Raw genomic sequence first — 13,829 nt, 5'->3', positions numbered from 1 at the left:
GGCATCTTGCCCTGGAAGCTATTTTGCAGAAGGCATTTATTTCTGATTCCATCATCAGCTCTCCTGTGCTTCTGCTTCACATGAGCTGCATTGTTTCTGGCCGCTTTTCCTCCCCACTTCCCTGAAGAAATGCCCAGTCCCAGCCTGGTGTCTGAGCCCACACAGCCAAGGCAAGGTGGCTGGTGCTATTCCTAGGGCTTCTGAAGGGCTGGAGAATCTACTTCCTTTTCAGTGAAGAGAAGGGTGTTTCCATGTGTTTCAGTTAAGCACATTTTTGAGTTTATTTGGAATATGATCCATGGCTATGCCAGTCCATCTAGACTTTTGTGTTGACTCACTGCACTGGGAAACCTTCACTTCTCAGTTTGTTTTTGGGCCTGCAGACACCGTAGCAGACAGGCCTTTGACCAGAAATGGTGTCAGCCTGGTCATGTTGCCTTCTCTGTAAGTGGAAGATACAGTATCTTTAGTAACTCTGACCAGCTCAATATTGCACTAGTTTTGGTTTAGAGCACTCTGGAGAGCTGGGGGTGAGAGATTTGTTCCTGAGCTCACAGGAAACATTAATTCAGCCCCAGAACGTGGTGATCTACAGGTCCTGCTAGTCTACCCTCAGCTCCCAAAACAGTTAAGCTACATATTGGTTTCAGTGTCTTTTGTTCATCTGTTGATTATTGTGGTTGGATTTCTGCCCTTCATGGCTGTTTTCTGAAGACTACTGATATGAATACAGCCATTCTAGACAGAAGAGCAGGAAAAGCTTTTTTAAATAAGCCCGTATCTGACCCATGTGCTGATAAAAGGCTCATGCTGTCACTGTGGAGAGTTGCAATAAAAAATTATTATAAAGGTAGCAGCAGGAGACAACAGGACAAGGACAAAGGCACACAAGGGAGGAGGAGAACTGCTGTGCCTTCTCACTGCTGTATTGTGCAGCAGTGAAAACCAGCAGCTGCAATGAGGTCTGGTGATGCTAGTTGCTTTTCTGAGATTTTTTTTTCTCAACTTGCTGTTATAACAAGCCCACTGGATTGTTACTGGGCACTTTGAGGGCTGAGTTGGGGCAGAAGGTTGCCAGTCAAGGTCAGCCCTTGAATAAGGGTGCACACTTGTGGCTGGCAGTTCTCTGTGAGGGCAGGAGACACACAATGATAATGCAGGAGACCGGCTTAAGAGACATATTAAGAAACCTCACACTGGAGGGACCTGCAGTTCTGCCTAAGGAGGAGGTTCAAGGTGGCCAATGGTGGGCTAAAAGTGCTAATTCCAGGCTTGTGTTTCTCTGTGCTGCAGAGCAGGTATGGCCCTGCAGAGCAGTGTGGGGTCCATAGAGGCCAGCAGTGGGTCTCACTCACAGACTGCTGCAGAGATTGCACACAGTGCTTTGACCTCTGAGGGCAAGCAGGAGAGTCTGCCACAGCTCAGCCCTGCTCTCCAAGGCACTGAATTTGTCCTGGGCATCCTTCAACAGTCTGAGATCAGGAGTTCAATCTTGCCTTCACCTGAAGGGTGGCCCAGTTACATCTAATGCCTTCTCAGAGGGGTTTGCTCTGGCTTGTTGTTCTGGTGAAAGCCAACAACTCCAGTTTTTTCATTCCTCAGCTTCAGATCTGTGATGTTTTGGCACTTAGAGATGTGCACACATACCATATGGACATGGGGAGTTCTTGTTCTCCTAATCACACCCTGGACTTCACTGTCTGGAAGGTTTTACTATGCAGTGACTTACTGTCAAGTCAGGTGCTTATGCCTAGGGCAAGGTGTTGCCTGAAGAAATATAGGTCATTTCATCCGGTTAATATGGCCAGCTCAGAACTGCTTAACGTGGGTAAATCTAGTTTGCACAGTTCCCACTCAGGAGAGGGATGGTTCTTGAAGTGCTGTTTGAAATCCCAGCCCTTGCATGTGTTCAGCCTGTTCTCAGGAAGGACAAGCCAACAGAAGCAATGACTTAGTTGCATCTGGTAAATCAGAGTTTTACTAATGCTCCTGTCCATTCTGGTGCATAAGTTCCCCCACTGAATCCATGCTGAATGCTAAAAAACCTGCTTCCATTTTGGTTAAAAACACACGTTAGTTGCAGTTTTTAAAATGGCATTTGGAGGCTTCTGAATACCTACAAACTGCATCAAACACAGAACAAAATGAAGTGTGGAGATCACAGAAGATGCCACTTTTTGGGGCAATGGAAAATGGAAACACTGTTTGTATATTCTCTGTCTTGCTCAGAGAGGAAGCTTGGGGAGGATGACATCTCCAAGGATGACAAAATGATTTGTCCGAAGATGGAATAAACATTAATCTGGGAGCTTTGAGGTCAAGTCTCTATGTGTGGCCCTCAATGCCGTTACTGGAGTTGCACTTGTGCTCCTGTCTTGTGCCTTTACCCTCCTCTGCTCTCCAAAGAAATAGATTTAAAAATTCAGGTGTGTAATCTCTGTTAGCAAGTCTTTAGTGTGTGGTCATCAAGCAATATGGTGGGGACAAACATACAGCCAGGACTAGGGCCTGATTATTAATGTACAAATTCATGTCCCATATGCAGCCCCCAAATACCTGTTAGCATATGCATGTATGGCTGCTCACTGATGCATTCAAAGATCAATTTTTCCTTTGGTCTACTTCTGCTGGACGTTTGTTTCCTGACTGATGCCTAACAGCATCCCTCTAGATGGATTTGTCCAGGTAGCCTGGAGCAGGCTTTGCTGTCTTGGACAGACAGGCTAGCAGTGCATTGAGATGCAGCCTTGGCTGCTTTGATGATTGTGTCTCTCCCTTCTGATCACTTTGGCCAAATACTACCCACAGCAGAACTGCAATAAAGGTTCAGTCACGAGAAGGAAACGGATAGCACTGACCAAGGCTGAGTTTAAAATCTTTTATTATTTAGCTTTGCCAAACAGATAATGGAATCTGAAGTTGATTTGCTAAAATGTTTTGAAGTGGATGCCACCCCTGCCTGAGACAAAGAGGACCTCAGTGGCAGCAGGGACCTTAGGCTATGGCAGCAGTTCAAAAGAACACTTTTAATTTTGTATGCAACAATGTAAACTTCAAAAATAGTAAACTATAACCTTTCCCCCCCCCCCTTTTTACATAGCATGTGATCTATCACAGATAGAAATTTAATGGCGAACCAAAATCGCGTAAGTAAACATCCTGGTGCTTACAAGTTTCATAAAAAGTGTTACATTTGATGTAAATATGTTACATTTTTAACTCTTAACACTCACAATTATGGAGTAAAAGCAACTGGCGATTCACCCCCTTAGTCCATGCTCTCAGACTGTACATCAGCAACCACGCTCTTGCCAGCCCCTTTGATCATTTTCGGTCGGATTGTCCCACACATGACCAAGACTCCCCCTTCCTCACATTGGCATTAATCAAGCGCAGCTCCACACAGGGGTAAAACCTGTGAAGTGAGAAGAGAACCAGGTCTCCTGCGCTCGAACTTGCAGTCCCCTGGGCCCCATGTTCCCACAGAAGCCACGGAATGTACAGGAGGCACGTCCTGATGTCGGTGGGAATTTGGGGTCCTTTGGGGCCACAAACCTGAGCCCTGCCTTTGCAAGTGCCTCACAGCAGGACCTGGTTCTGTGTGGATAAAGACAAGAGTTCTGTAGAAGGCACTGGATTTCTCTTGCATGATTCTCAGCGTGGACTACAGTCATATGCAGAATAAGGAGATTTGGGCTCTAGACTGCTTTCTCTCTAGTGCTTTAGTGCAAGCAGTTTTTTGCACTTGAATTTTCCCTGTTTGCAGCGCAACATGCGCTCATCTACATAGAGTGATTTCTAAATCTTCCTTCCACTCTTCCCCCCATCTTCCCGTCCCCGAAAAGATTCCCTTTTTTTGCTCCTTGAAAACTTTCAAAGTACAGCTCTGGTCAAAAATAAACATGTGATGTAGCATAGCATTTGTTTCTTTTAAATCACAGTGTGCAATGCATCATTCAGTACCTAATGTTCAAAATATCTGCCCTGCTTTTCATGAAAGTCATTCTTTAAAATAACCTATGCAAATATATTTTGACTATATATTACATTCATTTAAAAAGAGAAGAGAGGTTCTTGGTTTGCAGTTTTTTTCAGTGTACTACTTAAGTGAAAGGTCAGATGTGAAAAAAGTACAAGCAAACTGGACATGCCAAGACTCGATGCTTTAGATGGTGATCATATCAAAACTGTACAGGTATGTACACCATGTTGGACAGGTGTGCTTCTTCCCAAGAAAAGACCTTTGCATCATCATATATAACGTTAACCACAAAGTTTTGGTAAAAAGAGCATTTAATGAGCAAAGGATGACATGGAAGGGCGAGTTCTCCGGCTTTTATTAGGCAGTCCTGAAGCAATGTCTCCATTCCCTTCGGGAATTTCTTCCTTCTTCCGGACTTTGAGACGTGTGAGGAGCTTTATTACCCAGACATCCCACTCCTCTGGCAAGAGCAACAGGAGAAAGCCCAGGCCAATAATGACGATGGCGATTACTCGGACACTATTGAAGACAATTTCACTCGTGTAGTGATCAACAACTGTGTGGGACATTGAATGGGTGTTATTATATAGGAAAAGGCATTAGGCCAGTATCCCCTTCCCTCCCCTCACCTCCCTAGCTCTGAGGGCTGGCTGTGGCAGGAGTACATGGCCATGGAGGCAGTGATGACAGGGGCACTATTTCCTGCTGGTTGACCGCACAGCAGGGTATGCCCTGCCACCAATAGCACAGGAACTCCTGCTGAGGTCCTGGGACACAGAGAAAGGGGCATTTCTCTTCCCTGCACAGCAGTTCCTGATTGCAAATTTTTCTTGCTGCCCTGAGGAGTAAGAAACACTTCCTGGGCTGAGCTGTGTGCACACTCTGGGGGGATCACACCTTTTGGTAGCCAAATCTGCCAGAGCAGTGCCTGGCTCTGTGTGCACTCCGTCAGCATGAAGCTGGGAGCTGCCACCTGCACCATGGCACCAGCTGAGCATGCTGGGTTTTAGGAGCTGCTTTAGATTGGGGTTGTGTCTGCACTCCCCTGCCCAGCCCTCTCAGACTCTGCAGTCTCTTGGCTTTCACTAAATTTCAGAAAACTGTCAGAGAAATGTACCAGGACATGCCCAAAACTGAATTGTCTCAGTGCTCTTGATAAACACCTGCAATGTTATTTACCAAGGCAAGCAGAGTTACTAGTACATATCTGCTCTAAAATGTAAGCAATTTTATTTGTTTTAATTTAGTGTTAAGCCTGCCTTGAAAAAATCATTAAGAATTGATTTCTGCTTTATCCATGGGTTTTCATTCTAGCCCAGAGATGAATGTTTTCAAATCTACTTTGTTTTTCAGTATGCAGGCTTATTCGGACAGTAATTAAAAAACCAATTCTAGGGATTATGAATATCCATGTAATATTACACGATACATATTTAACACATAAAGAATAAATTTTTAATCAGTGTCATCTCTGTAAGCCTTTGAGAGAAGATGCAAAACATGTTTAATAAATCTATTTTCTTTTACCCCTGCTGTGTATTTGAAAGGCCACAGATTTAATGTGTTCATTAAGATGGAAAAGACAGAAAATCTTACCTGCATTCACTGGGACACTCAGTACAATTCCAAGAGAAATCAAGGTGGGGTAGGTAATAGCAATCCCAAAATTTAGTAGAATATTGAATGCTGATGAAGGAAAGAAAAATGTCTTTTAGTACAGTGAAATTAGGCAGAAGGAATGTCACTTGAAACACTTATGCTTTATTACTCTATTTGTTGTTCAAATAAAGGGTATATCAGCTTCTGTTGATTTTCGTGAAGATACTAGAGGACAAAGATCTGTCTGCTGCATGTCCACCTGCCTGAGACATTGCTGTTTCTGGGGAACTCTCTATCCCTCTGGAGTCCAGTGGCAGGATCAGGGTGGGTTTTGCGTACAGCCAGTCTCTCAGTGTCATGTGCAGTAACTCCTATTCTTTATACCGATCCAGTGATTCACTTGGCCCTGCTGAAAGACTAAATACTCCTCATCTGGGAGATTTCAGCTGAACAGCAGCTTCTGTCTGGGTGCCTTTTTGTGGAAAAGCTGCCTCCAGTTGCAGGTGGAAGATGCTGTAAGTCTAACCCTCTTCCAGGCAGGAACTTGCTAAATATAATTTCATACAATGAAATTATAGTATCATTACTACAGAATGATTATAATATCACTCCATTGTAATACCATATGCTGTTTGTGGAGTGTTTCGTGACAAATTAATAATTGCTTTGGATCAAATTCACCCTTGTTTTAGGTGATTTAGCTTTAGCAGAGTCAAGAGAGCCTTTCCAATACTGAGCTTGTTGGGAGCTGGGGCTCCAACCACTAGTACCCATGTATTGCACACGCCAGTGATCACTTGCCCAGTTCTGCACCACTTCCTTACAGACACCTTCCACTGAGTCCACTGATAAGTAACCTGGAGGTACTTCTGGAGTCAGGCATTGTGACTGTTCAGTGTAAAAGGAGCTGGGACTAAAGACAGGGGTAGAGAAGAACTATTGCCAGTAGAAATTAATGTTTTAGGAGATGTGATTCCATCATCCAGTTTAGGGACCAACTGTGGCAGCAAGTCAACACATCTAGTTTAACAATGAACAACACCACATTTCTGGTAACCATTAACCTTTAAAACTTAGATTGGCATCCCTCCCCTGGGCTCCTTTGGTAGCACAGCAGTGGCAGCAGAAGGGAGGATTGCCACCTATCAAGATTTCCATCACTGTTCAACACTACATTTTCAAAAGTTTCCTCCTCTTTAGGAGTAGCAATTAGCTATTACTGCAGGCAGCAGAGGCATCAGAGTCTGACCTTGACTGGCTTGGCCTAACCTCCTCGCTGTGGGCATGCTGATGAACCCAAGATAATGCCCTCCTAGCAGGGCTGGTCTGTCACAGCCTGGGCAAGCGTCTCCTGTCTCTGTGACACGGAGTTCACGAGTAGGAGTTAGGACAAGCTTTACAGTTTAGTCCCACAGCACCTTCTAAAGAGAGCCACAGTATTTTGGTGTGGTAATAACAGCAGAAGCAAGGTCTACATTGCCCCTAGGATTGGGCCCTCTCATAATATCTCAAGCTACTAATTAGTTTGAGAAGAAGGGAAAACAGCTACAGTATGAGAGAGGTTTGCAGCTTCCTCCAGTGGCCAGTTTCTGGCACCCTCCTCCACCCCGAGCAGTGTGAGAGCCCCCCCCATCTACTCACTCAATAAAAGAATTGAAAATCCGCAGAGGTTCCCCCAAGGAATGATGTCAAAAGAGCTCCAGTACTCCACTTTGGTAAAATAAAGGATGACAGGAATACAGGTAACGAAGAGGACGTTGAAGACAGCTAACACAGACAGGAATAAGGCAGCTTCTCCAAATTTAGCACTGCCCAAAAGAAGTTTGAATAAAACCTAAAAGAGGAAAATACATGGGTTTAACTGTCTTGCACCACATCCCTGGAAGGCTGGTGTTTTGTTCTGGCACCTATGCAGTGATGCTTGCTGGACACTTGGGATGGCTGCTCATGAAACTGTGATAAGCAGCTTGTGTATCCCAGCCTTCACCCTCCTGGCACCTCCTGGAGCACAGGCAGGGGCAGCTGCCGACCGAGTCCATGCAGAAAGGGGACTCAGCACATTTTTCTGTGCATGTCCTGAAAGGAAATGTCACTAACCCTAGCATAGACCCTTCAACCCTAGCTTAGACCCTTCAGTCTTTTTTCTGCACCTCCAGAAAACTTGGCATTAAGAAGACTGTGGAGCAGGGCAGCCGGGAGGAGACAAAGCAATGTGTTATCTCCCCGCATGAGACATCACTGGTCCAGGCCTTTGGCTGCCGCCTGAGCAGTGCTGTGGTGGTGGGCAAGCACAGGCCATGCTGGCTGGCTGTCCTTCCACCTTCTCCCTGGGAACTCATCTCCAGAAGGCAGACAGCAGAGCAGCAGCCCCACAGCCCAGAGCACAGATGCAGCCTGGTTAATGAGACTGCAGGGAGGGATTTAAAAGCTCTGGTTTGTTAGTGGGTGAAGAAAAAAAGACAGTAGAAATGAAGGATGTGAGTAGCCCATCTGTGGCTGGGGAGTGCCTGTGGACAGGTCTTGTCTGGAGTTTGCATTGGCTTTTCACCACAGAGCTGCAGAGAGTCTGCTGGATACCATGGTCTGTGGGTACAGTTTTCCTCTGCTACTGGCTGCAAACCTGGACAGCCAATGGACTCTGACTTAGTGGTTCGTGCTGCACTGGCAGCCCCCCTCACCAGTGTCAGTTCTCTCCTTTGCCTACACAGAGCAGGCAAGTCTGCAGGGCTGCCGTGCATGTAGGGCTCTGCCCACTCCTACCACCCCCCAGCCATCACTGGCCAGTGCAGCTGTGTTGCTGCTCTGCAATATGGAGCAAAATCTCCCAAAAGCCACTTACTCCTCATCTGTCACCTGAGGACAGCGTGTTGCCCCTGCCAGAGCCACCTCCACCTGTCCTCCTACCCCAGACACGGACAGCAGTGACTCTGCTGCACATGGTGAGATTTGTCTGCCTGCAGATCTGCCTGCCCCTTTGGCACACACAACTCATGGAAACTGAGCCAGACTGTGGAAAGCAAGAGCAGGGTGGCAGCAGCAGTGGCAGTGGCATGTGTTGCACAACAAGCTGCAGAGCTTCATCTGTCCTGACATGCAGAGCACACTGCACCCTGCTGGCACTGCCACCACCACCCTCCTGTGCACGGGCTCTGGTGGAGCAGCCCTGAGACTCCCATTCCCAGGAAGAGCAGCAGTGTCATGGGAAGGGGAACAGAACTACGCTCTAGCCTTTAATTTTCTCTGGTTTGGAGGGCCATGTCTCGAGGAATGAGCTGTATGAAACTTCATGACCTTCCTAAAGTAAGACATCATCTGATCTGAAAAAGTGAGCAGAAAGCATCGCAGCACTGTGCTGAGGGGCACAGGCAGATGCTTCTCAGTTTGGCAAGTTTCCCTGGACTGCTGGTGTTGGGGCTGCAGGGCTCTCCTGGCTAATTCCTGCTGGATGACTGGTACAGTGCAATTCATTAGACCAGATGGAGATGTCTACATCTCCTCCTAATCTACATGTCCGAGCCAGGTTGGGTGAACCACACCCTACAAATGGTTATTCCTCACTGTGGGCTGTGACTCTGAGTGCCATGAGCAGCACAGAGGCAAGTGCCCAGAAGTGTCTCAGTCTGAGTGAAATGGCTCTGCTCAGCAGAGAAGGCGGCATCTTACATGTAGTGCAACTCATCCAGCTTCTCAGGATGAGTACTTGGTTCGTAGGCATGTGCTTTGCATTTTAAGGATGCGATTGCTTCCATGATAAGCAATACTCTTAAGCTCAACACGGGCTATGTATGTTAGTGAAGGAGGACTGGCAAGGGGAGGTAACAAAGGGACTTAAAGAAGCTAAATCTCTGCAGGGTGCTTCCAGAATCAGTGATTAAATCCAGAATCTATGGAAAAGCAGCCTCATTTTTCATGAAGGTGGGACATGTGTAAATCCTCCCCCTGGTGGAGGAGTACTGGAGAAGACTATTCCAAGGAAATAGGAGTTTTTTTCCTAAGTGAGAGCAGACACCAAAGCAAGTGAACACCTGAATGCACTGCTGCAGAGCCAGTGTGTTTATGGCAGAGCTCTCAAAGAAGGGCACATGGCACTGAACTGCACAGAAGTTTGCAAGTAAGACAGGAACAGCCAAAGTGAGTGATGAGGGGGACGAGGCATCTTTCTGTGGGGGGGAGAGCCAGGTGTGCTTACCTTGTAGAGAGCAGACATTGAGGCAGAGCCCACCACCAGGGCTATCCCAATAACAGAGTGGCTGTGAAACCCATCGGCGTACGTCATCATAACTATCCCTGCAATGGCAAATATAGCAGCCACGATCTGGTTGGAGACAAAGAAAGAAAGCAAGAAAGTGTTACTAGACAACCTCCACGATGGAGAAACAGGCAGGCAGATTTACATGTGAGCACAGTACTTCTGCATCATCTGCTTATGTGGAAAATAGTAGCAAGCCCAGGCCAATACCCAGGGAGCAGATGCTGCCTGCCCTCGTGGTTTCCCTGGCTACAGGGAAGCTGCGGGCAGAGCTGCAAAGGAGTGGCTGCTTTGGGCATGTGTGGCAAGCCAGACCGCAGGGCTCACTGCCTCCGACTGAGCTGAAGTGGGGATTTAATCTCTGTCACTGAGCCTCCCCATCAGTGGGTCTCTGCAGCCTGTGCGTGACAATAATACACAAGTAATAATTCCCTGGAGCTTGCAGAAAAGGCTTCGAGTCCTGTTGAAGTTTTGGAGGAAAAAGGTTATAGAAATAAACAGGGGAATAAAACTCATGCAACTACTTTCCAGTCTAGACGAATCATTGCAGAGAGTAGGAGGAATTTTTTTCAGCCAACTATGCACACCGCAATGCCTGAGGGGCGTCTCCCAAGCGGAGGGAGCTTTCACAAAGGCAGGGGACAGGCTGACCCTGATTTACCAGTCAGCAAGAAACCCCTGGCTTCTCTGGGATTGTCCTGTCAGATACCTTCAGCCTCTCAGGGTGTTAATTCTGGGGTGAATAGGGCTTTCTGTATGCTCATGCTTCCTGGCTCTGCAGGGATGCGAGGGAAGCCCTGCTTAGACCACATGCCTTGTGGCTGCACAGCTGTGGTGAGGCATCCAAGATGACTGGGATATTAGTTTATTTTGATCTACAGATGGGAAAGTGCCAGCCAACTGTCCCCCCTCCCAGGACCAGACTGGGGTTGTAAGCCACATCCACAAGCTGCAGCTGTCTACACATCCATGAGTCTCCTCTCGTCTTTCCTGCTTCCCACCAGAGATACCAGGGCTGCAGTGAAGATGCAGGGGGAAAGTCTGTGTGCCAAGCTCTGCTGCTGCCTGATGAGCAAGATGTGGTGAGGTAGCCCCTTTAACAGCTGCAGGTCCCAACCCCAGCAGCACCAGCAGCCTCTTCCCTGGGTTGAGCTGGAGACGGTGCCAGGAGACACCTATAAACCAGACAATCATCTAGCAGATACTTCCCGCACACTGACATCAACACCTTCAATTTCCCCTAGCATAAAAATGGCCCATTTTTGCAAACAAAGCCTTATCAATTTCTCCACAGGTGTTGCTGTACAATGGCAGGGTGGCATAAGGCAGAATGCTGATTTATGACCTGGTCAGGGTGGAGCCCAGCACATGGTGCAGAGGCTGGGTATACACGCTGCAGATTTGGAGAGGTTCAGATGCAGTGTCTTGGCTTGCAGCCCAGTTGGTATCTGGTCTCTCCACGTACAGCTGTGGGGCATCATTTCTAAAGTGAAGTTTTGTGGTGGTGTAACTGGGTCTTTTGGTCCAGGACAGGCTTCTTTGTAAGTCAAGGAGAGAACCCTCCCTGCATGACTCTACAGCAGTGGGGGGCTGTTTCAGACAGGCAGTGCTGAAGGAGCTCAGCAGTTCTCTCACCAGTGTGCTGATGCTTGTCAAATAAAAATTCAGACACTCTGTGTGGCTTCAGAGGTGCAAGAAAAAAGGTCATTGAATGAGACTAGCATGAGGTAGGTGCAGAACAAGGAAAAAGAGATTTGCCTTCATCCAACACATAATTAAGTGAAGGAAAGCTTTGCTGTTGCACACTGTGGATGTGAAAAGTTTACAATGATAAACTCATGGAAGAAAAAAATTCCATTAATGACTTAGCTATAGAAACACTGCTTCCATCTCAGGAAGTCCTTGAGCCTCAAATTGTTGGAGGCTGGAAAGTCTCATGAGGAAATATCATTACCGGCTTTTCCTATTTAGACCGATTTCTCCAGGTGTCCACTATTGGCAGCTGCTGCAGGCAGGCTTCTGGGGCAGAGGCACTTTTGCTCTGACTAACTATGGCTCTTTGGAGAGCTGCAAGGTAGATGGCTCAGGGTTATCTGAAAGATGGCAACTCCTTCAACATCACCTGTGCTACAGATGAGCTGACAAAGAGTGGAAGATGCAGCATTTCCTGTAGCATCTGCTCCAGGTGTGGCTGTCCTCCTGTGAGCTGCATGGGGTTTGTCCAGCCTTCACAGGAGAGCTGAGGAGATCCACAACCACAAGCCAGGGCTGTGGCATCCAGCTGGCACCTCCAGGTGCATCGGCGAAGGAAGCCTGCCTCAAGCCCCACAGGCAGCTGTAACGCCTCTGCACTGGAAGCTCGGGGTGCATTCATGAACTGCAGAATGAAAAGTCTCCAGCTTTGCTTTTAACATCGGGGGCTGATTAGCTTCAGAGCACCTTGCAAGAGACTGTGGCTCTGCCTGGTTGGAAGGGAAGACTACAGTCTGACATTTGAGAGGATATTTATTTCCAAGTCCCACAGGCAGATGTGCTTTTCTATATGTTATGTACACAGGAGGCACTTGCAAGTGATGGCTCTTTTGGATCCCAAGCTGTTTTATTCACTGTAGCATGGAGGGAAACACCGAAGTCAAAGATCAAAGCAAATAAATGCAGTCTGTAAATAGTTCTGCTGGGACAGAGGTCCTTGTCTCTTCCATCAAGCATGTCACAAGTGTCAGATGAGTCTTGGCCTCACCTCGCAGTCTCCTGCTGACCTGCCAGGGGTGTCACACACACCTTCTGTGAAAGCCTTTCAGCCTGTCTATCAAGCATGTTGTTAGTGGTGGTGACAGACTGCTTGCACACCACAGAGCCCACAAATGTCACAGCACTGCAGGGTTTGCAGAGGCAGTGCTTCAGGCACTCACAGCTTCGTTATGTGTGTGTCTTCTCTGACGGCGCACAGCCCAGCCCAGCCCAGCCCAGCGAAGGGCAAGGGGGAAGAGCTCAACTTCATTATGGGAGGTGAAGGCACTTAAAAGTACCTGAATGGCAAGGATGGGAACTTGCAGCTTGCCCTTACATTTAAATTCCAGCCAAATTGTGATTTACAGGATTATAGAGCTAATAGTTGCACTTCTGAAGGCCAAGGAGGATACTTGTACTTGCTTTAACTCCACTGAGTGGCTGCCTTTCTCACCTTGCCCCTGTCAGTGAGCATAAACAGGGACACCCAAATTTGCACTCAGAGCTTTGCTGTGGCACTATCCATCCTGCTGCACTGGTTTGGGGATGGAGCAGGAGCGTGGGAAGGCACTCACTGTGGGGCAAGGCACTCTCCCCCTTGCAGCCTTGTCTGCCAAATACCCTCTCAAAGGGTGCTTCTAACAGGGTCAGCAGCTCTGGCACAGTGTGGCCCCGAGGGACCACGCACTTTGGGGCCGGGCTGTATGGTGGCTGCAGCCCCTGGGTCACTCGCAGCGAGGCCCTAGCAGCTGTCCTTCCTCCTGGTTGCCAGTCCCAGGAAGAAGGCAGTGTGCTGGGGTCATCCTGAGGCTATCCCCCAGCAGTGACACTCTTGCTTCCAGTTGCTTTTCACATGGGCTGTACAGAAAAGAGAGAAAAGAGGGAAGAAAATAATTGTCTCCAAAGACTCCATGCTATGTCCCTCTGCAGACAGGAGTGCCCCAGCACTCCCACTGTGTCACACAAAGCTGGGCAGTAGAACCGCTGTGCTGCCATGTGCCCTTCCAATCCCTAAGCACAAGTGCCTCCTCACTCCCGTATTGCCACATGTCAGGATGCCACAACTGCTTAAGAGTGAATAGCCCAGTCTGTCTGCAAACCCCTTCTCCCTGTACCCAGGTCCCTTGCTGGCCTGTCACCTGGGAAGGAGACAGCTGTGTTCCTTCCTGGGTTCAGGAGATAGCTTGTTCCTTCTCAGGAAGACCCCCCCATACACAACCTCACCAATGCCAGGTGCCACAGTGAGGGGCTGGAACACATGGCAGGAGC

The 13,829-nt window shown here is 47.8% G+C and overlaps 1 protein-coding gene across 2 annotated transcripts in view; it reads right to left on the bottom strand.

The window, feature by feature from the left end:
- Positions 1-2,864: 2,864 nt before the first annotated feature.
- The window catches only part of SLC35F3 (solute carrier family 35 member F3), a 168,369-nt gene continuing 157,404 nt past the window's right edge, over positions 2,865-13,829 (bottom strand). For both annotated transcript variants that reach the window (XM_042025262.1, XM_042025263.1), the window contains 4 exons: positions 9,771-9,896; positions 7,223-7,415; positions 5,579-5,668; positions 2,865-4,538 (listed from right to left, as the gene is read on the bottom strand). In XM_042025262.1, the coding sequence (XP_041881196.1) occupies positions 4,294-4,538; positions 5,579-5,668; positions 7,223-7,415; positions 9,771-9,896 (654 nt within the window). In that variant the 3' untranslated portion in view covers positions 2,865-4,293. The remainder of the gene's footprint in view (positions 4,539-5,578; positions 5,669-7,222; positions 7,416-9,770; positions 9,897-13,829) is intronic.

Source organism: Corvus kubaryi, unplaced genomic scaffold (assembly GCF_017639235.1).
Source record: "Corvus kubaryi isolate FWS band 111438036 unplaced genomic scaffold, C.kubaryi_AGA036_p1.0 37266, whole genome shotgun sequence".
Taxonomy (NCBI): domain Eukaryota; kingdom Metazoa; phylum Chordata; class Aves; order Passeriformes; family Corvidae; genus Corvus; species Corvus kubaryi.
The sequence above is the reverse complement of the archived record's forward strand: the minus strand, read 5'-3'. Positions and strand labels throughout refer to the sequence as shown.